The sequence below is a fragment of the Acanthaster planci genome, linkage group LG07 (assembly GCF_054643075.1).
Source record: "Acanthaster planci isolate LZ-2023a linkage group LG07, COTS_SCS, whole genome shotgun sequence".
Classification (NCBI taxonomy): Eukaryota; Metazoa; Echinodermata; class Asteroidea; order Valvatida; family Acanthasteridae; genus Acanthaster; species Acanthaster planci.
In genome coordinates, this window is record NC_141783.1 from 21,512,215 (window position 1) to 21,536,324 (window position 24,110).

The 24,110-nt window shown below is 37.4% G+C and overlaps 2 protein-coding genes across 4 annotated transcripts in view; one reads left to right on the forward strand and one right to left on the reverse strand.

The window, feature by feature from the left end:
* The window catches only part of pgap1 (post-GPI attachment to proteins inositol deacylase 1), a 42,186-nt gene that overhangs the window by 5,413 nt on the left and 12,663 nt on the right, over positions 1 to 24,110 (reverse strand). Inside the window, exons 8-17 of the mRNA XM_087139073.1 lie at positions 24,039 to 24,091; positions 20,851 to 20,917; positions 20,302 to 20,410; positions 19,394 to 19,713; positions 18,828 to 18,903; positions 18,248 to 18,385; positions 17,311 to 17,525; positions 1,158 to 1,251; positions 663 to 753; positions 164 to 337 (exon numbers count right to left, since the gene is read on the reverse strand). Coding sequence (XP_086995199.1) covers positions 164 to 337; positions 663 to 753; positions 1,158 to 1,251; positions 17,311 to 17,525; positions 18,248 to 18,385; positions 18,828 to 18,903; positions 19,394 to 19,713; positions 20,302 to 20,410; positions 20,851 to 20,917; positions 24,039 to 24,091 — 1,337 coding nt within the window. The remainder of the gene's footprint in view (positions 1 to 163; positions 338 to 662; positions 754 to 1,157; positions 1,252 to 17,310; positions 17,526 to 18,247; positions 18,386 to 18,827; positions 18,904 to 19,393; positions 19,714 to 20,301; positions 20,411 to 20,850; positions 20,918 to 24,038; positions 24,092 to 24,110) is intronic.
* Positions 5,096 to 14,035, forward strand: LOC110985243 (uncharacterized). Of its 3 annotated transcripts, none has more exons than XM_087139075.1 (2): positions 5,096 to 5,225; positions 10,032 to 14,035. In XM_087139075.1, the coding sequence occupies exon 2, from the start codon at positions 10,546 to 10,548 to the stop codon at positions 12,067 to 12,069; it is 1,524 nt and encodes a 507-aa protein (XP_086995201.1). In that variant the 5' UTR covers positions 5,096 to 5,225; positions 10,032 to 10,545; the 3' UTR covers positions 12,070 to 14,035. The 3 variants fall into 3 exon arrangements, with proteins under 3 accessions (XP_086995201.1, XP_022101817.2, XP_022101818.2); XM_022246125.2 differs by lacking the exon at positions 5,096 to 5,225 and adding an exon at positions 6,788 to 7,150; XM_022246126.2 differs by lacking the exon at positions 5,096 to 5,225 and adding an exon at positions 6,788 to 7,135.

The following is a 24,110-nucleotide window of genomic DNA, read 5'->3' on the forward strand; positions in this document are numbered from 1 at the left end:
CTATCCCTTTCCCTCCTTCCACACAAAGATACGCCTGGGGTTAATGACAAGATGCATGTAAATCTTGGCTCATGACACTTTTAGTTCCCCAGTGTACAGACTTGATACACAGTACTTCCAAGCTTTAAACATGAACCAGTAGTTTTCAATAGAAGTGACTCACCCTTTAAGTATAACAGCAAGTCGTGCACAGATTCCCACCTTAAAATTAGTCAATATAGCCAGCTGGGTCAGCAAAGCATAGGCAAAGAGGAAGAATGCCATTGGTAGAATAGGAAAAGAAATGTTCCTGTCTTCAAGAGAGCGAAGTTGAAAGGTTTGATCCAAGGGTGGATATCTGATTGATTCAAGAAGATATAAATATACAAATTAACAAAAATAGACCAAATAAACAGCCTCTAACATGTAAGTATTCTGTACATGCATCTGAAGCATTGTACATGATAAAAAGGACAGGGAAAACCTAAATTCTATAAGAAATGCCAAGATAAGAAAATAAAGTCCACACATCAGTCTGACAATAGGCATAATACATTTAAGTAGAGGTTGCACACATCCAAAGAGGTACATACATGTATATGTACAATAAAACTAGTCTCCACATGGTATTGGAATTCCAGGGTTTCAATGCATCATTGCACTCTAGCTTTACACGTACTTACTTGACAAGGCCTCTAAAGATTGAAATAGGCAGGGCTATAGCAGTGGGCTTGCAATAAGTTGACTGCATCCATATGAAGTCATCTATAGCCTCTAAATTTAACAAATACAAAGAAGGAAAACTCATTAAATCATATGAATACATTTATAAATCATTCCTGTGGAATCACATTAGAAAAATATTCCTTGACCCCAGAGGAATATTCATCTGTTAAGGTACAGATATCAATCATGCAGGTTGATGACTCCTTGTGCCTGAACCTTAGGTACAGTACAGACATGTATGTGCATGTTAGTCATGATAATATCACTTTCTTAACACTGAAGGCTTACTCATGTTCTCTCGGACAATATTTAAGCACATTGATAAGACAGAAAGGAAGTTTAACATAAATTAAGCTAGGATGCCAATTGTAGTGTTCTAAATAAATAAGATATGAAAATGCATCACATTTATTTGTGTTATCTGACATGTAATCAGAAGAAGCTTCACTCACTCTCTGTATAGATGTGCTTGAGTTGAAAGGAGATGAGATATACCAGTACAATCACTAGAAAATTGGGAAGTAGGTTTGCATGAAACCTGACAACCTGTGAATAGAAAATAAAAACAACAGAAGAAAATTGGGGAGTAGGTTTGCATGGAACCTGACAACCTGCGAATAGAAAATAAAAACAACAGAGGAAAATTGGGAAGTAAGTTTGCATGGAACCTGACAACCTGCGAATAGAAAATAAAAACAACAGAGGAAAATTGGGAAGTAGGTTTGCATGGAACCTGACAAACTGAAAATAGAAAATAAAACAACAGAGGAAAATTGGGAAGTACGTTTGCATGGAACCTGACAAACTGAAAATAGAAAATAAAACAACAGAGGAAAATTGGGAAGTAGGTTTGCATGAAACCTAACAACCTGTGAATAGAAAACAAAAACAGAGGAAAATTGGGAAGTAGGTTTAATGGAACCTGACAACCTGTGGATAGAAAATAAAAACAACAGAAGAAAATTGGGAAGTAGGTTTGCATGGAACCTGACAACCTGGGAATGGAAAATAAAAACAACGGAGGAAAATTGGGAAGTAGGTTTGAATGGAACCTGACAACCTGCGAATGGAAAAAAAAACAACAGAGGAAAATTGGGAAGTAGGTTTGCATGGAACCTGACAACCTGTGAATAGAAAATAAAACAACAGAGGAAAATTGGGAAGTAGGTTTGAATGGAACCTGACAACCTGCGAATAGAAAATAAAAACAACAGAAGAAAATTGGGAAGTAGGTTTGCATGGAACCTGACAACCTGCAAATAGAAAACAAAACAACAGAGGAAAATTGGGAAGTAGGTTTGCATGGAACCTGACAACCTGCGAATGGAAAATAAAAACAACAGAGGAAAATTGGGAAGTAGGTTTGCATGGAACCTGACAACCTGTGAATAGAAAAAAAACAGAGGAAAATTAGGAAGTAGGTTTAATGGAACCTGACAAACTGAAAATAGAAAATAAAAACAACAGAGGAAAATTGGGAAATAGGTTTGCATGGAACCTGACAACCTGTGAATAGAAAATCAAAACAACAGAGGAAAATTGGGAAGTAGGTTTGAATGGAACCTGACAAACTGAAAATAGAAATTAAAAACAACAGAGGAAAATTGGGAAGTAGGTTTGCATGGAACCTGACAACCTGCGAATGGAAAATAAAAACAACAGAGGAAAATTGGGAAGTAGGTTTGCATGGAACCTGACAACCTGTGAATAGAAAAAAAACAGAGGAAAATTGGGAAGTAGGTTTAATGGAACCTGACAAACTGAAAATAGAAAATAAAAACAACAGAGGAAAATTGGGAAGTAGGTTTGCATGGAACCTGACAACCTGTGAATAGAAAATCAAAACAGAGGAAAATTGGGAAGTAGGTTTGAATGGAACCTGACAAACTGAAAATAGAAAATAAAAACAACAGAGGAAAATTGGGAAGTACGTTTGCATGGAACCTGACAACCTGCGAATAGAAAATAAAAACAACAGAGGAAAATTGGGAAGTACATTTGCATGGAACCTGACAACCTGCGAATAGAAAATAAAAACAACAGAGGAAAATTGGGAAGTACGTTTGCATGGAACCTGACAACCTGTGAATAGAAAATAAAAACAACAGAGGAAAATTGGGAAGTACATTTGCATGGAACCTGACAACCTGCGAATAGAAAATAAAAACAACAGAGGAAAATTGGGAAGTACATTTGCATGGGACCTGAAAACCTGCGAATAGAAAACAAAACAACAGAGGAAATGAGATAAATAAAATCTACTGAAATATACCATTGTAAGCATAATTTGCATACTTGGATGTTTTGTACAAACTTAATACAAATTACGGAATGTGATGGGCATCCTTGTTTGCTGGCCTCATGTCAGAAAATTTTTAAAACCTGATGAAAGAACTTTCTAACAATAATTCAAAGCAGATTTTTACAGTAGGTAAGGTAGCTGTAAATAAGACTGACAAAAAAAGAAAACAGACCGATCTCAAACACACCAGACAAAGTACAAAACTGTTGAAAGATACCAGTAGGAATAAAAAAAAAAACGGTCTGATGTGAAACCTTTATGGGAATCAAGGTTTGCCAAATGGCAGACCAAGTACTGACTTCACTTATTCAGGTGCATGTAATTCGAGCATTCAAAAACTTCACAAAGCAGAGGAAACTTGTTTTTCAAAGTGAAGAAAAAGTTTAATGAAGTGTTTATCTGTGCATGCCAGCAGTGACCAGCAAAAAAGCTTCACACTGCATTCCACATAGAAATAACAAGTAGAGTTACTGACACATAAGCAAGCACAGCTGAATTGGGCATTGTGTACAAAACACTTGAAGTGCTTCAGAGTATCTCATTATACATGTACCTCAATATGGAGCTGATAAAAGATGCTGTCCTAGCACAGAGGTTCCACATTTCCCCCTCTCCTGCCCAAGGGTATCTTCCTTAATTTCAGAATGATGCTAATCAGCAAAAACTAACACCAGGACCTAATACTTGGCCAGCAAATTAAAAAAATGTGAAATACATGGTAAATGTGCTGCTCGCTTTCCTTTTTCTATACTCTAGAGTCCGTAATAAATAAACTGCAAGCTTTCATTCCACACAAGGGCTTCCTGCAAAGACCATTTCAACTCCTTTTTGTGCATGCATACAGTAGATTAAATTCATAAACCATACATCCAACTACAGCAAGAAGAGCTGTACTTAGCAATACATTTGTTTATTTGACTATGCAAATTTAATAGACATGCCTTTCTTTGCAAATGAAACATGATAGAACTGTTTATGGAGATGCCATGCACAATGAAAATACTTCCAGCATAAAACTGATGTGTCCATGGTGACACCAACGGCTTTAAGGTACCTAGCAACACAAGTAACAGATCCCAAAAGGGTTATTTTTAGGAACAATTGGAGCTTAACTACAAGGTTAAGGGATTAAGCTGGTACTGGACTAGTATTACATTCAAAGGTCTAGAAGACACAAAGAATATAACTTAGAAGGTTTCACATCAAATCTTGTCAGTGTTCTCTAACATGGTTGGCGGGAATAGCAATGTTTGCAGTTGGCCTCCAGGATAGGATGTACCAATTCACCATAAGCTACATGTATCAGTACATAGGACTCCAAAGGTAGGATGTTGCCTTTTTGAACAGCTTTGAAGTTCTTTAAAAGGTCTGGTTAGAGTCTAAAATCATTTGGAATAACTGTTTACTCAAAGAGTTCATAATGAATTTCAATTCAAAGATTTTTTTAAATTGTTACTCATCCCTTTTCTAAATTTTGTCAAATGAAAAACAGTAAAGTCAACTACATGCACATGTATGCTGTACAAAGCAGATGTACCGGTACATGTCACATGTACAGAGAACAATGACAACTATTCCATACTATTATGGTCATGAATATCAAAAGGAATGAACTAGGTAAATTTTTAATAGGAAAAACTGCTCTTGAAATTCCATATACAATAACTCTGATCAGTTGGGAACTTGGGAAAGTGTGTGTGGGCATTCAACAGAGGAGTCTCCACTGTCCAAAAACACATGTACATGTATGTGACAAAGATATTCAAACCAAAAATTAAAGCCGCCAAACTGTAGTTTAGAAGAAAAGATGCAAGACCTGCAAACTCAAAACACAAGATGGGACATACTGTATACATGTACATAAAGCCAACACAACAGTACTTCAACCTGCATGAGTTTGTTTGTTGAGGGTGTTAACAGATTGAAGTAGTGTTTAGATAACACAGAGTAGGACCACCTGTAAAGATGTGGTAGTCTAAAAGCCCACATGAGAATCACCTAACCTAGACCTGCTACACCTACAATACATGTAGCATAGTGATAAAATTACCAAAGTACAAAGGAGTGCACCTGGTACTAACCTCTTTTTGTTCCTAGAAGTCATACCATCTGAAAGCCAAATCGGCAATCTTTTTAGAATTCACTGTGTGTCAGTTAAGTCTTGCACTTACTTGCTCCTACTTCATGGTGCAAAAAGTTTAAACTGGAATTATCTCAGGTGAGAATTTGATAACATTTGATTTAAAATTGTAATGGTTGTATTCTCATCTTTAACATATGAAAAATTTGAATGATGTCTGCCAAAACTTGAAGAAGGTTGGACTGGATTTCTTTGGCATATTTTTGGCCACTTGATGAGGCTTATGTCACAGTATGGGCACAGATTTCACTTCCTTTAAAAAACAGTCTTAATTAATTGGTTCCACCTGTTAGGGTATTTGAGTAAGAACTCTAGTCTTAGCAGTCTGTATCACTGCGTTTACACTTGATCTGGCGAGGAGGATCAGATACGGAGAGGGGGATCAGATTCGGATAAAAAATGTGTGTAAATGCAACTCAGGATCAGATCCTGATCCCGGGATCTGATCCTCCTCTCGGGAAGGATCAGATCCAGTTCAGATCCCGAGTGCAGGATAAATGTGCAAGTGTAAAGGCAATGCTGGATCAGATCCCAGGATTTGAGGTAACTGTTCGCATAACCTTTGCCCTGCGGGATCAGGATCCAGTGTAAACACAGCACAGATCTGATCCCCTTTGCTTGCTTTCTCTCGCAGATCTGATCCTCCTTTGCAGGATCAAGTGTAAACGCGGGGTATACTCCCTTACAACTTGCAATCCTTGGATAAACACAGATCATGACACCTAGCTAATACATGTTTTCTTTTGTTTTCTACAAGTATTCTGTTTTCAAGTATCTGCAATGTAATCTGTCTCATTTCTCCAATATTCTTTTGTTGGTCTTCATACCATAAGTGATGTCTCTAAGAGGAACAAATCTCTCAAGTTGAAATGCACAGCCTCTGTTGTAACTTTGCCCACGATATGAAAAAAAAATTTTCCTATATTTTTTCTAAAATATTTTTCTTAAAACATTCAATGTAGACTTTCCAACAGTTCAATAACAAGTCTATCTTTTTGTGTTTCATTCAGGAGTCCAATCTTACCAGATCATTAGATTACTGCCATGCCCTCTTTTTAAAGTTGTATACTTCAGGTCACAGTCAGCAAGTACAGTAGTCCACAGCAGTTTTTATGCTTTACTCTGACAGATGTTAATATTTAACTATTTGGGTATGCTATGGAATTCTCTATAATTGTTACTTCTGGAAATGACTATGAGTGGAGTCTAAAGCCACACTGTACCCTCAAAATGTCTAACCTTGGCAAGGCAATCTACACGCACATGTATCATGGCTACATGTATATTTCAACAAATTTGTTATTTCTTAGTCTTTCTCTTTGGTCCATTTTCTCACGAGAACTATCAATATCTCTGTAGGTAAGAAAGAGGAGATAATTGTTTAAAAAGGCTACATTGTAAAATAACCAATATTGATTTAAATTTTTCACCATTTAAAGTCTGCAAATAAAAAATAGATTTAAAAATTTATACAATGAAAGTGTACATAGTGTTTTCCTAACGATCAACCAATTTTCTGGTTACCCCATTGGTGAACAATAGAGAAAGCTACCACTTTTGTGTCAACTGCTTTGGGGTATTATCAGTTGTCCTAGTACCAGCCCACTGTTGTGTTTACCTTGTCAACACACTAATACCTTGATCATCCCTCCAGCTACATGTAGCTCATCTTTTCAGTAGTAGCATGGCAGTACAGTGCCTACAGCCACAGTCTGACGTTTGCAGAATAGAACACCTACATTCAGATTTTTCAGCTTGTCAACTTAACCAAAGGGATGTGTTGCTGAGGAATTCTGTTTTAGAAGGAGTAATATTGGGATTGACTTTACCTTTGGCTTCAGTTACTGTATTAATGCAAGCTGGAAAGTGAGCCTGTCACAGTTTACATGTAACTCCATAAGTGTGTGCAAAAAGTTTGACGTGAACATTTCCTGTCTGGGAGCTGGTGATTATCTTTACATTGGATTTTCATGTAATACTCCAGCATGGTATGTTTCCATTTGGTAGGTACCTATTTCCATGAAATAAAATTATAGGCAACAAATTCCACAATGCTAAAAAGGAAAAGTTTGTGTCTTCTTTAGTATTACCTCTTTTTACTTACTGGCCTTTTTTTGATTTGCCTCTTTTACTAACAGTTTTCACAATTTCACACACAGGTGTGTTTCTGAAGACAGTTCTTGCAAGTAATATTTCAAGTGCTGTCTGATTTCTTTTGTTTTATTTATTTTCTATTTATTTATCCATTTGTTTTATTCTTGCTTTTTGCTTTTCTTTGAGAGTGTTCTTTTTCTTAATGGTGTCTCTTTACAAATGAAATGCAATCAAATACCCTACTTCTTAGTAACATGCTAATTTTTCACCAATTAAAATCTTTATCTATGAGTCTTGCAATTGTGTACATGTACATGTTACGTACATTTAGATGACTGCTCAGGACATATCAGTATGTAAATGTACATGTACAACATGTACAAACAAGGTATCTCCACCACAAAAGAAAAGTTTGGGGAAAGCAGTTAACAAAATGTGATGTGCCATTCCATGCTGAAGTAACAACAAAATACTTGTAGCTGATATACAACATACAGTACATGTACTGTAGGTGTACTTGTACTTTGCAGTAACTGCAGATTGACACGTGAAGTTTTCTTTTGTTTCTATTAAATAAACAATGTGAAGACAAAGGGTATTTGGTTCAGGTGAAATTAGTTAGAAATTGACTGAAAACAAGAAAGCCATCTGCAGAACAAAGTAAATACTGTAAGCATATAGAAACTGTGCCAACCACAGACGTGAACATACATATGTTTGTGTGTGGACACAATAACATGTAAATGTGCATGTCATTGTTGAAAAAGACAAAAACTAGTAAATTGAGTAAAGATTTTCGGTAGAAGATGCCACATAAAGCATAGTTGTATTTATGAGCAGATGCACTGGAGGAAAGTGTTCCAATAGCAACAAAAATGCCCCATAAAACATGTAACTTTATACCAATGATCTCCAAAGTACAAGTAACCTGGCAGCCTACCAAGTTAGCTTGTCTTTCACTGAAAAAATCTAGCCACCAAGTAAAAAAAAAAAAGACCGAGTGTACATTTAAAATGCTCTGGGATATTTCATCTCACACAAAATTATCTTGATGAAACAGTGTCTACAACTGTCTGACAGTGTTCCTGCACCTACGGGGCAATTAAATTCCATGACTTTTCCCATGACCAAATTATGAAAATTCACAACCAAATAACACAATTTCTTGGACTATTCAGCCTTTTAGGCTGCAAAGACAGTCACAGATTTTATAGGCTTATTTCTGATAATAGATATCACACAGAGTTCCATGACAAAATTCAATGACTTTTCCATCACTTTAGTCATTTTTACAAAATTCCATGACTTTTCATGAGTTTTCCAGGCCACAGGAACCCTGGTCTGAACTTTTTCATTACAATCCCCCACACAAAAAAATAACCTCCAGAACACCGAGAAGTGTTGCTGACCTGAACTCATTTTTAAGTGGCATTAAACCAATGGTAAGGCTTTGCCCCTCCCCTCCCTGATATATCAATATTTTTGTATATATATTCAATTTGGAAAACACTGTTTTCACATACTTGAGATTTGCCGGGTGACAATTAATCATGTGCAATGCTGGCAATTTATTTGATTGCATATTGCAAAAATCCTCTTTCAATGACCTGGATGGGATAAATATGATTATTTTATTATAAATTGTTATTTGAAGGTAAGAAGTTGTTGATTAATGATACACCTGTTTGAATAGATAGTAAACTTACAACGTAGGTGACAGAACAATGTAAAGTTATCAACAATGATCAAGACAAATATTGATACATGTAGTGAGCTCATGGTGTAAAAAGATCAATCAGATATACATGTAATAAGATTTCTCTCGCAATCTGGGAAAATTTTCATACACATGTACCTTGAATTACAATCTTACACACCATTTTAACCATTTTAAAATACAATTTTGGTTTTGGGTTTTGGGTTTTGGGATTCAGGGTTTTAGTTTTTGGTTTGTGGGTTTTTTGGGGAGGTACACTACTGGAATACTGCTCAGTGGAATAACTTATCGAGATGTTTGACAGCACACTACACACACATGTACAAACAAGTACATGTACATGCAGATGTATCATCTTTGTTAATCGTTACACCCAGTTACTGTATATCCTTCAAAGACAGTTTGTGATTTAAAAAAATATTCTACCTGACTCTCTGAAATGTTTAAAAATATCACACTGTCGGGATAAAGAAACCTGATTTTTAATGAATTACAAATTTAAGATGTCATTTTACGAGTGGACCTTGGGCTCTTTTACATTGCAAAGGTTACAAAGGTTATCAAAGAATGAACAAAGACTACAGATTACGTTATCCTGAGATACAAGGTGCAAACTGCTTCTGATCTTTCTGTTCAATTATTTACTTGACCTTCTTTTAGGAAGCCATTTATATTTTGATTTGCAAACTTGGAGTTGATGTTAAATGGATAATGTGGAAAGACTATTTTTTTATACCCATATGAATATTGAGAGATTTATTATGGAAGTGTATTGTGCCGCTGTACATTTCTTTAGCTTTAACTTGTTGAAAACAAAGTGTCAAAGAAAACATGTTACCAATGTCATTTTACATTCACTTCAAAGTAGTTGTGCAGAGCAAGAAGAAAAACCAAACGTAAACTACAATCTCCCCCCCCCCAAAAAAATCGGAGCAAAATTTAAAACATATTGACAAGATTTAGCAGATCACTTTCAGATTCACATGTACATGTACACGTATATTGCAGACTTGTAAAATTTACCTTATTTGTCCACACTCACGATGTTCCTTTGTTTTGTTTATATATTCCAGAACCTGAAGTAGACAACCATGACCATGTGGACAGCTTCACATGATAAACCACACTACATGTACCTGGGCTGATTACACAACCAAATACATGTACATCTCTGATAAATGCAACCTTTAAGCTCTCAATCATCCATCTCATGGGAAACATCCTGTCCCCCGATATGAAACTCCAGACATTCCTATGTTGTGCAAATTTATGGCATGACAAGATTCAACGTATGACCAACCATCTACAAGTTGCCAATTGTTGCAACACCCAGACGGCACATCGCAGGATATACATGTACTGATGATGACTGTTAAGCTGAAGAATGCATGTTATTGCATCTGCAAAGACCAAGATGATTGAAAATTGGCAAAAAAATTGAAATAATTTTTTTTAGATCTTGTTCAATCTACACAGAGTACTACCTGAATACTGTGATCACTGCTTATAAGAACAGGAAAGTCCGACTTATATCTTGAATTAGAAAACTCAATATTTCTTCAGAAAACCAAAAGTGCCTCCCAGACGATGAAGACTGAAAATTCACAAACACAAGAGAAATGGAACTCTAACCCTTGTTTCACAATGGATTTATACACAGACAGTGAAGAGTCAGGGTCTATGACCGATATCAGCACAACATCCTCAACTATGGACAATCTGAGGACACCAGACTCAATAACCAAGACAAACCCTTTTAATTTTAATGACAGTAAAACGTATGGTGTGATCACTAACATGAATGTCCCTCAGTCAAAGATGGGTATAAAAAGTCTATCTACTTATGAACTGCAAAGACAATCAAACATCCGACCAACACCTGACTCACTACTAGACCACACACTCCTTCATCCATCTCCTGGTCACCACAGCATGACCAATCTGGGGACTGAGAACATTCAGAGGACATCTTATAACATGGCAACCATGTCACATGACAGACTGAAAAATGCACACAGAGGAGCGGGGAAGCGAAGGCATGCTTCAGTTACTTCAAATTTGGAGACAGATGCCTGCACATGTGGACTGACAAAGCATTCAGACACTAACAGCAATGTCAGCTGCGATACTGGCAATATGCAAACTCATGAGAAAGTCCAAAACAGAAATGAGCACTTGGACCTAAGACCAATTCAAAGAAACAGTCCCTACCCACTCTGGAAGTTTAGTAAATCTAAGAAGCCTCCAGAGACAGTACTGGATGTTGCCTACAGGACAATTCTTGACTACAAGCATCCAGTAACACTTCATAGGCAACCGAAGGCAGATCGTCAGATGGACCATTATGACTACCTCCCAAGTATCAAGGTCTTTAGTGAAGAAGACCACCAAAAACGAGAAGCTATGCGATTCCAGCTAAAGTACCAACTACAAATGGAAGAGAAAAGGAAGCGACAAGAGATCCTGGAGATGGAACGTGATATTCTTCCAGAAAGTGAAAGGGAGGAAAATGTCCAAAAGAACATCTTCCTCCCGTCAGGTGAGGAGTATGAATTCTCGGATGGTGACATCTCCACAGCAACCCTGCCTGTTCCTAGCCCTAGAGGGGAGCGCAGGAGCTCTACATCAAGTCATCATTCCAGCAGAAGTATTCATAAGCCAAACTCCCCAAGACCTGTGTCATCCAGACGTAGTTCTCATGATATACATGTAAGCCCAGCCAAAAGCCCACCTTACACAGTCTCTGTTATGCCTCCTCCTTCTCCTTCATCGCAAGGATCCAAGAGACGACATTCTGTCAGCACCTTAGTCCGTCGACAGAAGATGTTCAATGTGGTTAGCCACTGGCCTGGTATGGGACCTAACACCAAGCTGTATGAGATTGAGGAGCCATCTACCCAAATCATTAGTGAGGAGGACAGTAACAGCGAGATGCCTAAACCCCCACCTATCCACCACACCACTAATCGAGGGTCACCTGTCCGCCAAACTAATCATGCAACACCTGTCAATCATGCCCATCACAGGAGGAGGAACTCAAGAATGTTAAGTCATACTGAACACAAGACTGTACAAAAGGGGGCACCATCTCTGGCAAGAGAAATGTTGTGAAGATTTGTTAAATTGGCAAAGTGCAAAATTCACAAATGTCAAATGAACAAGACTGCTGTAAGTGAACCTACATGTATTATAATCACAAACATGTATCAGGACAACTTGTATTTCATACATGTATATGTATGATACAAACCCTGCTACAAACTGCTTGCTGGCTACACAGTGACCTAAATATTAAAAAACTTTGAGGGCCTTAGCGCTTTAGAAAGATTCTGCTATATGTAGGAGTGAAATGTCAGGCACTACAACTTTTTTAAATACAAGTAAAAAAGAATAAGAGATCTGTATACAAAAGTGAAGGCATGTGTATGTAGCGGTACATGTAAAGTGTATTATACTCATACATGTAGATACATGTACCCTGGTATATGTACGCTGCAGGCCTGATATAAGCTATTACTGTAGTTCTAGCATGTGAACTGCATGTAGCATACATGTACATATAAAGGCCAACAGACAGTAGACTGTTATGTCTTGTTGTCTTTCTTGATTAAAGTACATTTGCTGGTCATTTTGTTCTAATTAAATAGTTTATTTTTGTTCATCTTTGCTTTAAAATTATTCACTTTAAATTTATACATTGCGTGTTTATATTTATTTTAATTTTGTTAAAGATCATTTTCGTGTTGGCATTTTAAGTTTAGGTAGGCAGGCTTCAGGGCTACAAGTGTTTAAAGTACCGTACACTCTTGCTTCCATGTACATGTAATCTTGCTGACTTGGGAAGTCTTTCTTCCTTTATTTTCTGCCCCTCTTTCGTTTTACTGTTTATCCTCCCTTCTACCCTCCAATCTGTTTCTTCTCCTCCGTCAGCCCACGACTCTTACATGTACTTCCTTCAGTCCTTTCAACTTAGTCTAGTTTTAGTATTCTTCTGACGTCACTGTCATCATTCTTACCTCTTTTGTCGGCCAAACAAAATGATATAAATAAACATTACATGTACACATAATAGCATCTCATGGTAAATGTTAATTATACATATCAATTGCCAGTTATAAACTGTGCAAAGAACCAACCTCATCTACCATACTTAATTTATTTTAACTTGTACAGCAGATATTAGTAACCTAATAACAGTCCGGTATCAGCCTATTCCAGTTAAAGCAAATTATAGTCCATGTTGACAGGACATTTAAATTTTTCAAGTAGATTACTGTCTTGTAATTAGTTAACATGTATTTAAGAGAGATGTTTCAATATACCGGTGCATGTACAATGGAACTGATGTGCATGTACAGTCTGTCTTCCTTGACTTGAAGTACGCCGTCACTGGCAAAGAAGAGACAGGTTGGTTAGAATCATTACAACAATTGCCAATGCTCAGTGGTTGGTTAGAATCATTACAACAATTGCCAATGCTCAGTGGTTGGTTAGAATCATCACAACAATTACCAATGCTCAGTGGTTGGTTAGAATCATTACAACAATTGCCAATGCTCAGTGGTTGGTTAGAATCATTACAACAATTGCCAATGCTCAGTGGTTGGTTAGAATCATTACAACAATTGCCAATGCTCAGTGGGTTCAGTGCCAAATCAGTGCTCGGTGGTCGAGTGGTTAAGACATCTGCACCAGTAAGCAGGAGGTCGTGGGTTCGAGTCCCAAGCACTGAGCATACAGTGCTTATTTATATACGTTGGGTAAGGGCAAACCCGTTATATATAATTAACGTTAGACACACTTTGCTATGGGGTTTGTTGATGTTGATACCCACTACACTTGTACATGTAGGTCATGTGACTTGGTGGGTGCAATCGGTCTATTGTTGCAATTACACATGCCATGCTTTAGTACAAAATGTACCATTTACTTGCAAGCAACTGACCAATGTATGGATAAAGTTGACAAGGCACTTAATAATCCACTGTAATGTAATGTATCCCCTATGAAAGACATGTGTACATGTACAACGACTGCATTGAAATGAAGTAAACTTACCTTTTTATGAACACAAAAACTTGCTGCATTTATAACATTGTTAATGAATTATCGTCCAGTTACTGTTTATGGTCATTAATACTTGTAAGATGTTTAGAATAGGGTCAACCCTAACTCCTCCAGAATTGGTTAGCTCCAGAATTCTGCCTGTTCTTTCCATAATGTAACCATTGTTAATTGAAACGAGAGCTTATCTGTCTGTTTGCCAACAGAACAGAGGGCTTTTTCGCCTTTTGATATTTGACCAATTCAGCTATAGCATAAACCTTTTGGTGAAATGATTTGAGCATGCCCAGAAAGGTTCAAGTTTCGAACCCAGTCATACATGCACTTCAAGAGACAGCACCTGGGATAGTGCCCCCTTAATGTCACATGGCATGATTATCTGATGACGTCATTATTACATTAGGTCGATTTCATCTATAAGACTTATAGTACTTTAAGGGATGCACCTTTAATATCATGTGATTTGTCACTTTATGATTTGTCATCATCAGATAAGGTCAATGTTTGCCTAAAGCACTTCCTTTCCAAGATATCTGCAAAGTTTGAAACCAATTGAACATGTACATCTGGAGATGTAGTACTTTAAAGTATGCACCTTTAAAGTCACGTGGTTTGTCAGTTAACGAGGTCATTTTCACATGAGGTAAATATTCACCTAAATCAGTTCCTTTTCAAGATATCTGCAAGGTTTGAACCCAATTGGACATATACTTCAGGGGATATAGCAAGGTTTCAACCCAGCACTAACACCAACAGACTAATCCCATAGAAAAAAAAATTAATACCTATTACCACTTTAAACAATAAGCCTACTTCCCGTTTCAACTGGAAGGAAGGGTCACGTGATTTGACCCACTAAAGATGAATTGAAGGCTCAATGTATACTCTGGCGTATTGTCATCACCTGAGGTTAATTTCCATTTGTAAACCTTCCCTTCCTAACTGCTTGCAAGGTTTCAACCCAAATGACATGTACAATACAATGTACAATACATAATACTTATTGAGGAAAAGGCACAGATTAGATATCTTAAACATTTGTCCCTTTTGGCGTTCCATACAATGCGATCCGCTCTTGGCAGCACGTGGTCGGCATTTTGCCAAGTCCCGAGTATAATGCTCTACGCACTGTGTGCCGTCTATGCTGCATGCTAATGGGATTTTCGAGTTGGCAATTTATATTTTAGGGGGTTTTTGTCGGCGGCGCTTCACGTGTGTAAAAAAGTACACCAGTTATGCACTTCATGCAGCTGACTCCAATGTTTTAGCTGTCATCTCGTGCACAATTCACGCTTATATTGCTTATGGTTGATTTTTTACCGAATTTTGAAGAATAAAAGAAGTTTTTATTGTAACTTCCAGTCCGATGACGACATCAGCCCCAAACTTTTCACACGTGTTGACTGGGTAAAGATGGTCAAGATGGTCATGTACATCAATTTTCAGGCGATTCGGACAAACTTTGTCACGGACGTCCATTCAAAATTCATTTTTCAGAAATTTTAACTTATTGCTAGAGGGCGCTCGACAATTAGGTGACGTCATCAGTAGATAATTTGAAACATACTATACCCCAGCAGGCTAACACCGTTGAAAGCAACTCGATACCTATTACCACTTTTAAACGATAAGGCCACTTCCGGTTTCGACTGGAAGGAAGAGTCACGTGATTTGACCCACACGAGATGAATTGAAGACCACATTTTATCATGGCACTTGCTGCAAGCAGAATGTTGCGGGAGGCCAGGGCCGATTTTATATGGATATGGATATGGAAAGAAAAAAAAATCAGAACAAAAAGAATGCCTTTTTCGCAAAGTTGCGAAAAAGCCAACAGCATAAACATGTATGTATAGATGAATATGTACAATGCTGTATGACCCAATGGGAAAAACGTGCAGTCAAACATGTCACACATGTCAGAATAATAAACTGACACATGGAAAGTTACCAACATTGAGCTGCAAACTTCAGTGCAGAGGGCAGGCTATCCAGTTGAAAAGTATGTACATGTACAATCCATTTTAGTCAATTTACATGTACTGGTAGTTTTGTCAACTACATGTACATGTACGTTTTTAAAACCTACACGTATCGTAGTTGGACATGGCTAGAACAGTTTTCAGCAATAATTTGAAACAGGGCATTAACATCTTCTGTAGAAGTAATCCAAGGTATAAAAAAAATTTGCAATGCTTTTGAAAGCAAATTTCAAAATAACATGAAGTAAACAAAACTCTGGAAACTGAAGCAGGGTCTCTTTATTTATTCTATCGCATGGTTTTGGGTACTTCCAGAAATTAGGGGTCCATTTTTTTGCGTGTCCCTGTCACATCTGACATATGATTTTTTAAGTTCAGTACACATTTTCTTATTTTCCAGTAGTGATGAATCAATGCAAATTACCTGCCAAACAAATTATACTAGTTTGAAATCAATTCCAGTGGTATTTCCACGTCAAAAAAAGGTCAGATGTACTGTAACAGGGACACAAACAAGTTCACCCTTTTGGACCCTTAATTTCTGGAATTACCCTTTTATGTGTCCCTAGTTGTATAAATTTCAATAAGATACATGTACTTCACCAACACTCCTAAGTGGTCACTTACCACTCAGCCACTCAAATAATTGGATGATAGTTGTTCATTGCTAACACAATGAACCAGTTGGGTGTGTCAACAGCACATGCCTAAAATGAAGCCTGTCTATGGTCAGTTGGACATGAGTACCCTATCAGCACGGCCCTACTTGAAATACCAACCTGGCTCATTGATCTTATCTCCGGTCAGTTCATTTTGGATACTCCATATTATCATCAACATGATACAAAGAATAGACAAGGACAATTATACATGTATTTGCTGCCACCAAGCATCTTTACAGTCTCTCATAAATACAAGATGTCAGTATTGGCATGTGATGATATATACTTGTAGGTATTCCAACCAGGAAAACTGCACCCTCTCTTGGTCCAGCTCAGGGCTAATAGAATATTCAATGTGCTGCTACAAAGCATTTTAACAGTCTCCCATTATGCAAGATGTCAGTATTGTTTTGCACTCACTGTTCGATGTGGATACGTATACCAGACCATTTCAGCAACAATTAACATACCGATAAATCCTGGTCATAACAGTAATAAATAATAATTACAAACACTTGTAAAGTGCCATCTATCTACTGAACTATTACGTGGCACTGTTTTATTATGCACATCAGCTTTTGCACAGGGGAAAAAGGTCACAAATACAGTCACAAAGAAAATAGCAAATAGAAGCTTTATCTCACCTGTCCCATTTTTTCCTGTAGAGACCACACCACCCTGATGGTGTACCTACATTTAGGGTTGAGGTATGTATACAACTGGGCTGACTGATTGTAATAGGATGGCCATCCAGATGGTAGCTTAAGGGAGAGTTTATTAGTCTGACCAGCCTTGGAAACGGAAAACATGTCCTGACCTTCTGCCCATGGAATGTGAAGACGGAGTGTTGTGTTGGCATCTAGGAAGACAAGGAAACAGGTTTCTTTCAATCATTTTACAAATGTTTACATATCTGATTGGTCAAGTACCTGGCCAAAAGGAAAACTACATGTACATGTAAATGCTGGGCACATATCACATATCATTTTGTTCACATTAACTGACAAAATAGCAAAGTAGAAGTAGAATTAAAACCTTGTCAGTGAAGAAAGCCCACCACTAGCCACTGTGATTAAAAGACTGATTCAAATTGGAATCCAAACTGTTCAATTACCCTGGGTGCACCATTAGGCTAGAGTGTATTAGTGAGCAGAGAATGTGCTGCACACAGGTATTCCTATCCAGGGAATTCAAGTCACTGCTATCAATACAGGATATTTCATGGAGTAAAGATCTCTGAATGTGAAAGAATAGGAATCAATACCAACTTTCAATCATATTCCTTCTTCAGAAGTTTTTTTTTTGGGGGGGGGAGAGGTTGAAAACCAGCGGTAGCTGATTCTCACATCATCCATGGCATCACAACAACCACAGTAGAGTTTACTGAAAATCGTCTGCAGGCATTTTTTGCAAATAATTAAACCCAAGCCATATGGGTGTGCAAAAAAGTGGAATGAATTTAGAGGGTGAAGGACTGTTTAGCACATTCCAAGAAAACAAAAGAAAAAAATAAAGGACTTTACACTTCACAAAATGGTGCAACTTCTCAACATTTAATACAAAAAAATACCAAAAGCTTACCTGAATGGAAATCATTATCACAAATAAGTGGCTCTAATCTTGCTTCATAGGCCAAATGAAATAAGTTGAAGTCAAGCATGGTGATGTTATAGAATGTAGCTCCAACGTCAGTAAACTCCATTACTATACTAGCAGATGCTGCAGTCAAAAAGGAACAAATAGCCCAGTTAAAACTTATTTTTTTTAATGACCTCATCAAGATCTGATTGACTTTATCTGTGACCAGTTCGATTTTGGAAATTAACCAGAAACAATCCTCGTGAAGGGCTTATATCAGACAAATAAAAATAAAAAGCACAGTTCCACAGCCTAGTTCCACAGACGTAAAGGAGTCGGGGAGTATACTATAATTTTCTTACCTTCTGAATTCTGCACAATTATGTTTTATAGTGTTACGAAACTGTATACATTTAGCTGTAAAAACTGTTAATGGTGGTTTGTAACTTTTTGGACATCAAGTCATAAAGACTTTTAATTTTGTGAGCATCGGACACAAACTGCAAAAACACTTTTCAATTGGCTTGGTTCTTTTATTTGTTTGTTTTTAATTCTATTAACTATGGTAACAAATATCTTTTACCTCCTGAAAAGGGTCCTGGAAGGGTAAAATTGAGGTTTCTTTGATTAGTGCTGTACAGCTCAGCAGTAAGGGGAACCTGGAGTAAATTAAGAAAAACACCAAGCTTAGTGATCCATTATGTTTACACATATACCTTCATACTTTCAGTTGTCAGCATGTCTCCTTTTATTATGAAATATAACTTGATTAGATTCCAAAATTTGATTGGATTCCAAAATCTGCCAATCATGGACAAGACGTTTTAACTTTACAACTATTCAAACCTTAACTTCTGATGAGGTTCCAAGGCAGGATTACGGTTAGTCTTTAAATAATTGCCATCGCAAGATCCCACAAGATTTGAGAACACACTTTCAGTGCCCCTTAAATCAGAGATGTGAAATACTCTTGAACCAGACACATTCAACCTAACAAACCTATCAAACAGCTCACTGAAGGCATGTTTCAGATGGCACCTTAACAACCATGCATATAGTGTCTTATTCACTGATGGACAACCACCCTAAGCCAGATGCCACCTTCAACAAGACAAGGTTTGATTGACATTTGATTCAACGAATGCCCACCTTTGAGCCAGATGGCACCTTCAATATCACATTCTTTGCCTCTGGGTAATCATCCAGCTTCACTATAGCCTCCTTCATATCAGACTTCAGTGGAGGAATCAACCGGGCTGTGGCAGAAATGTCTATCCCCTTGGAGCACAAAGTGGAATTGCCCTCCTTACACACAAACAGCCAATCCCTGGGTGTGATGCCTGCTAGGGCTACAAATGTACTCTGGGATACATCAGACTGTTCCACTGGGAAAAGGTAGTGTATAGTTTTCTTGGATCGCTTGCCAACAGAGTATTTTTGGGAGTCAGTCACTAGCTCGAATGTAGCACCTTGAGGAACAAATAAAAAAACACAAATTGAAAGTATACCCTCCGCTCAACACTCTCTGAAAATCGCAACTTGGGCTGGGCAATACCAACAGCAAATCACAGTAATTCCACATCATTCACATAACTCATCATCTAAAATAATTACTGTCATGTTGTGAACCTTTTTCAAGATGGAGGTGGGCTCTATCCAGTCAGCACAAAATTTAAGAACATATAAAGACACATTCATGTACACAACAGCCAGCACATTTGAAATAAAAAAAATTCATCTTTATTTGTCACATATACGAAAATATAGTTGATGCAAACATATTCCAAAAAAGTCCACACCAATGCTTCACCTAAACACTTACAGCCAATTGGTACTCCACAAAGAAGCCAACACAAGCAAACATTTGTGATGACAACACAGGTATTACCATTTCAAATTTACAAAAATTGAACACTTACCAACTGGTAAATTTCTGCCTAAATGTTTCAAGACATCACATGTGCTTCATATTTACATGAAACATAAAATGTGAATCAGTCTAGATAACATTACACACAGTAGAAAAGACATTTTAAAAAAAAAGACTGAAAAATCACCTTCAAATGTTGCAGGCTTAGTTTCAATGGTACTAAATTTCTCCTTTCCATTGTGTGCTACAAAGTGGTGTCTGAGAATCTTCATACGATATTCGGGATCTGTTGATATCTACAGCAAAGTAAAAAAATAAATTATCAAATGCACTACGTAAAGCATACAATGCAAATATCAACCATGGGCCATAAATGAAAGATGTGACATTGCGTTTTCAGAGTCACCACTTTTACAGTTAGTTGCTACTTCACAGACGATGTATTTAAAGGACTACCTCATGAAGAATTTTAGAAGATTAATATTTAACTCCAGCTCTGAGGTTATTGTGCTTGTGTTTAAGGGCAAGACACTTGTCACCAATAGTTTCAATCCACCTAGGAATAAGCAAGTACCGGTATGGTACAATGTACTTCTCTTCCTGAGACAATCTCAGCTGTGCCATATGGAACCTGGAGTTTGACTTTCAAAGATGCCAAACGTTGTGATCCCAAAAGCATCAGGAAATATCAGGAAAGCCTAACAGCATGATCAGAAAGGGTAACATGTGTATGTACCTGTTTTGTTTTACTGTCCACCATCTGAAACAAAGCTCTATTTGTAGCGAGCACCAACTCTTTGCACCTGTCAACACAACAATAATGTGAATTTCAGATCAGTCAATTATCTATGTACATGTATTTGGTTTTCAAAAAATTCAATAAAATTGATAAAAGCTGTACAACAGATGAATGAGAAATGACTTTACTCCTAACATCTACATGTACATGCGTATCTCCCACAATTAATTACCTAGCTTTGCTGTTAAAATGAGGATCTATGGTCCAATTATGTTAGTATAATAGTGATCCACTGATTTACATTAACATTTTGGATTTTGGAAAAACAAAGATTCTTTGAAAAAATCACCTACTGGTTTAGTGTCACATTTAGCCTGTTTTTTGGTTTGTTTGTTTTTTATTAAACAATTTGTGAATGCTGTCTTGCAGAAGAATAAAGTTTCCAGTAAAAACTAGTCTTTTGGTGTGTATTTTATTTCCCTTACACTCACTGGTAAATAGTTTAGGCCTAATGAATATGCAGTCTACCTTCAGTTCACTGTGTGTGTCCCAGTTTAGTGACCCTTAGCGTATAAGGACAGAGATGCAACGTGGATGAGTGTGTGTGCTTTCCAAGGAAAGCATCTTTTGTTCACTGCCATGGTTAGTCAATTGTAAACATTTTTGCTAGTGTTTCTTGGGGTGTTGTCCAGTTAGTCCGGAACCAGCACTGACAGACGGGGGTCAATGATTGTAGAACCTCTGAGCAACGTGTGAATTTCTATTTCAAACTCGGTGGGCAGCTCTGATTCAGCTAAATCCATCCCTGTGACCAGCAGAGCTTTGAATTACCTGCAGTTACACATGTATTTTCCGAAGCTTTTAACTATTAGTTAAATTTATCTTGTGTTATACTTGCTACAAAGTTTCACCAACTTGAATTTTATGAGTTTATGGTCTTTCATAGCTTGCTTGGTAGGAGATCACACAAATGAATGCTGTTTCAAGGCTTATAATGACAAAAGATTGCTTGAATAAGTCCAATCTTGGTTTGTGACATTGATTTTGTAAGATGGAACATAAAAACTGCTTTTGAAGCGGTACATCACTTAAAAGGGGTACTCCAATCTTCCTTCTACATGTGTATCTTTTGATCAATGAGAGCCACTAAAAGGGGCCTTAGCTACCATTTTTTCATAGCCGGGACTTGGAGCTCAGATTTGCGCACGGACATGGACTACCTTAAGCACCAACAACTTCAGCAAAAACCTGCGAACACTTACGCCCCAGGATCAAATGACTCTTGCATGTGATGTTCAATGGCTTTTTAAATATTGAAATTGTGTACATGTATGGTACTTTTAGAAGATAAAGTCACAAATTGCAGAAGTATTGAATTCTAATTCCCTTTCGGACTTGGTCAACAAAATAACAGTTTATGAAGTAAAATTTTGGTGTGGTTTTTTTTTTGAGCAGGGTAAATTGGTAAAACGGAGCAAGTATTATCAAAAGTAAGACGTTGTTTGAACTGAAATTTGTACACTAGTTAGAATTAAAAGTGATTAACCCGACAACCTGTGAAACCTTATTGAATAAAATATTGTGTTTCCAGTAGAGTTTGTTATTTATCTGGGAAGCAACAGAAAATCAGAATACTGAATGTTGAAAAGTGTTGAAGGTTCATCTGTATTTGAATCCAAAATAGCTAACAGTGGATTTAAATGAAGGCTTGGAACAAGTTGTTTTGAGTATGACATAACTTGAAAAAATTGATGTAACAGATTTACTGTTTTCTATGACAACCATATACTCGCACAAGAATTTAGAATTGAATTTGCAACTTATTGTGAACTGTGCTGATAACAAGAAATTTGGGGAGGGAGGGACGGGAATAATTGCAGTTTTATCAGAAAAAGAACTGTTGAATTTGTTAAAATTTATTTCATGATCATGCATGTATGGCACGTTTCCTCTATTCAACTTTGTACGAGGGAGTCACCAAAGTGACTATGCAACAATTGGCTTGTCATAATAAACAAATGCTCAACTTTGAACACTCACCAAAGGATTTAAAGCTTGACCACTCCCTACCGGGCCACCCGTTTTCGAGTACATGGGCTTTATATATAGAGCTGGGGAGCCCCGGTACTGGGACAAAAGAGTTGGGCCTTATAACAAAAGACCCTGCTCGGCACAAAAGACTGAGCTGCTGGGCATTACCAACATTTTCAGGTCTCAATATTAGAGATAATCCAGCCTCGTTTTGAAACAGTATACCATGGTTTGAGGCATTTAGAGTAAGCAGATTACCACCGGGGACATAAGCTCTCCACCACCACCACCACCACCACCGCAGCGATGAGCCACACAGCACCGCTGCATGCTAATCTGGCCCCTATTGAAAAGAGGTCAGCAGTGCACTGTGCCAGTTTCGGAAACAAAAGAATCTTACGTAACACAATCTGGGCTCTTTTTCCAATGATGCAGGCCAGCTGAAATATTCAGGAGTCACTGAATTTTACCAGTCAGCTTTAGAATAGTGCCCAAAGAGTCCTTCATTTTATAAATGGCCATTAAATGAAATGATGAATTTTTGAAGAATTTTGAAAACGGAAAATCTTGAAAATAAGCCGGCATCTTGTCTTGCTCAAGAAAAATCCACCCGGCAGCACGTGGTTAATCATAAATTACAAATATACATAAAATCCAGTGACCAGAGGTAATGTTTTGAACCATATAAACATTTTTACATTTATTTACATTGAGGAAAACTACTGCTTAAGGTTGGTAAGGGCTCAACGGAAGACCTCTGACATGTTTTGTGGCGGCAAGCATGCTGGTCTCACAGGACCAGTCCAGTACTGCTTCCAGTACTGTTTGCACCATTTTGATCATGCACACGTTAGCTTAACTGTATTGCATAAAAACAGAAAAGGACCAGTAGGTTTGCCCCCACTAAGTATCACAAGTAACCCATTAATTCTGATACTTGCCATGTATGTGTATGCATCTAGTTTTTGTACGTTGCTCAGTTTTGTGAACAACCTCATTCAATATTTCAAATGGCATGTTTTGTTTGTAACTGCTTGTGAAGATGAGCACAACACACTGTTTTAATCGATAAGTATAATGTGCTCTAAGAACCACTCAGGTCACAAAATAAACACACTACTGCAAACGTCATGACTAAGTTTATTGAAACTTACCATACTACACACTGATGATCAGTTGACAACCATACTCTTGGTACAGACATGGCCTGTATTATTAAGAAAAAA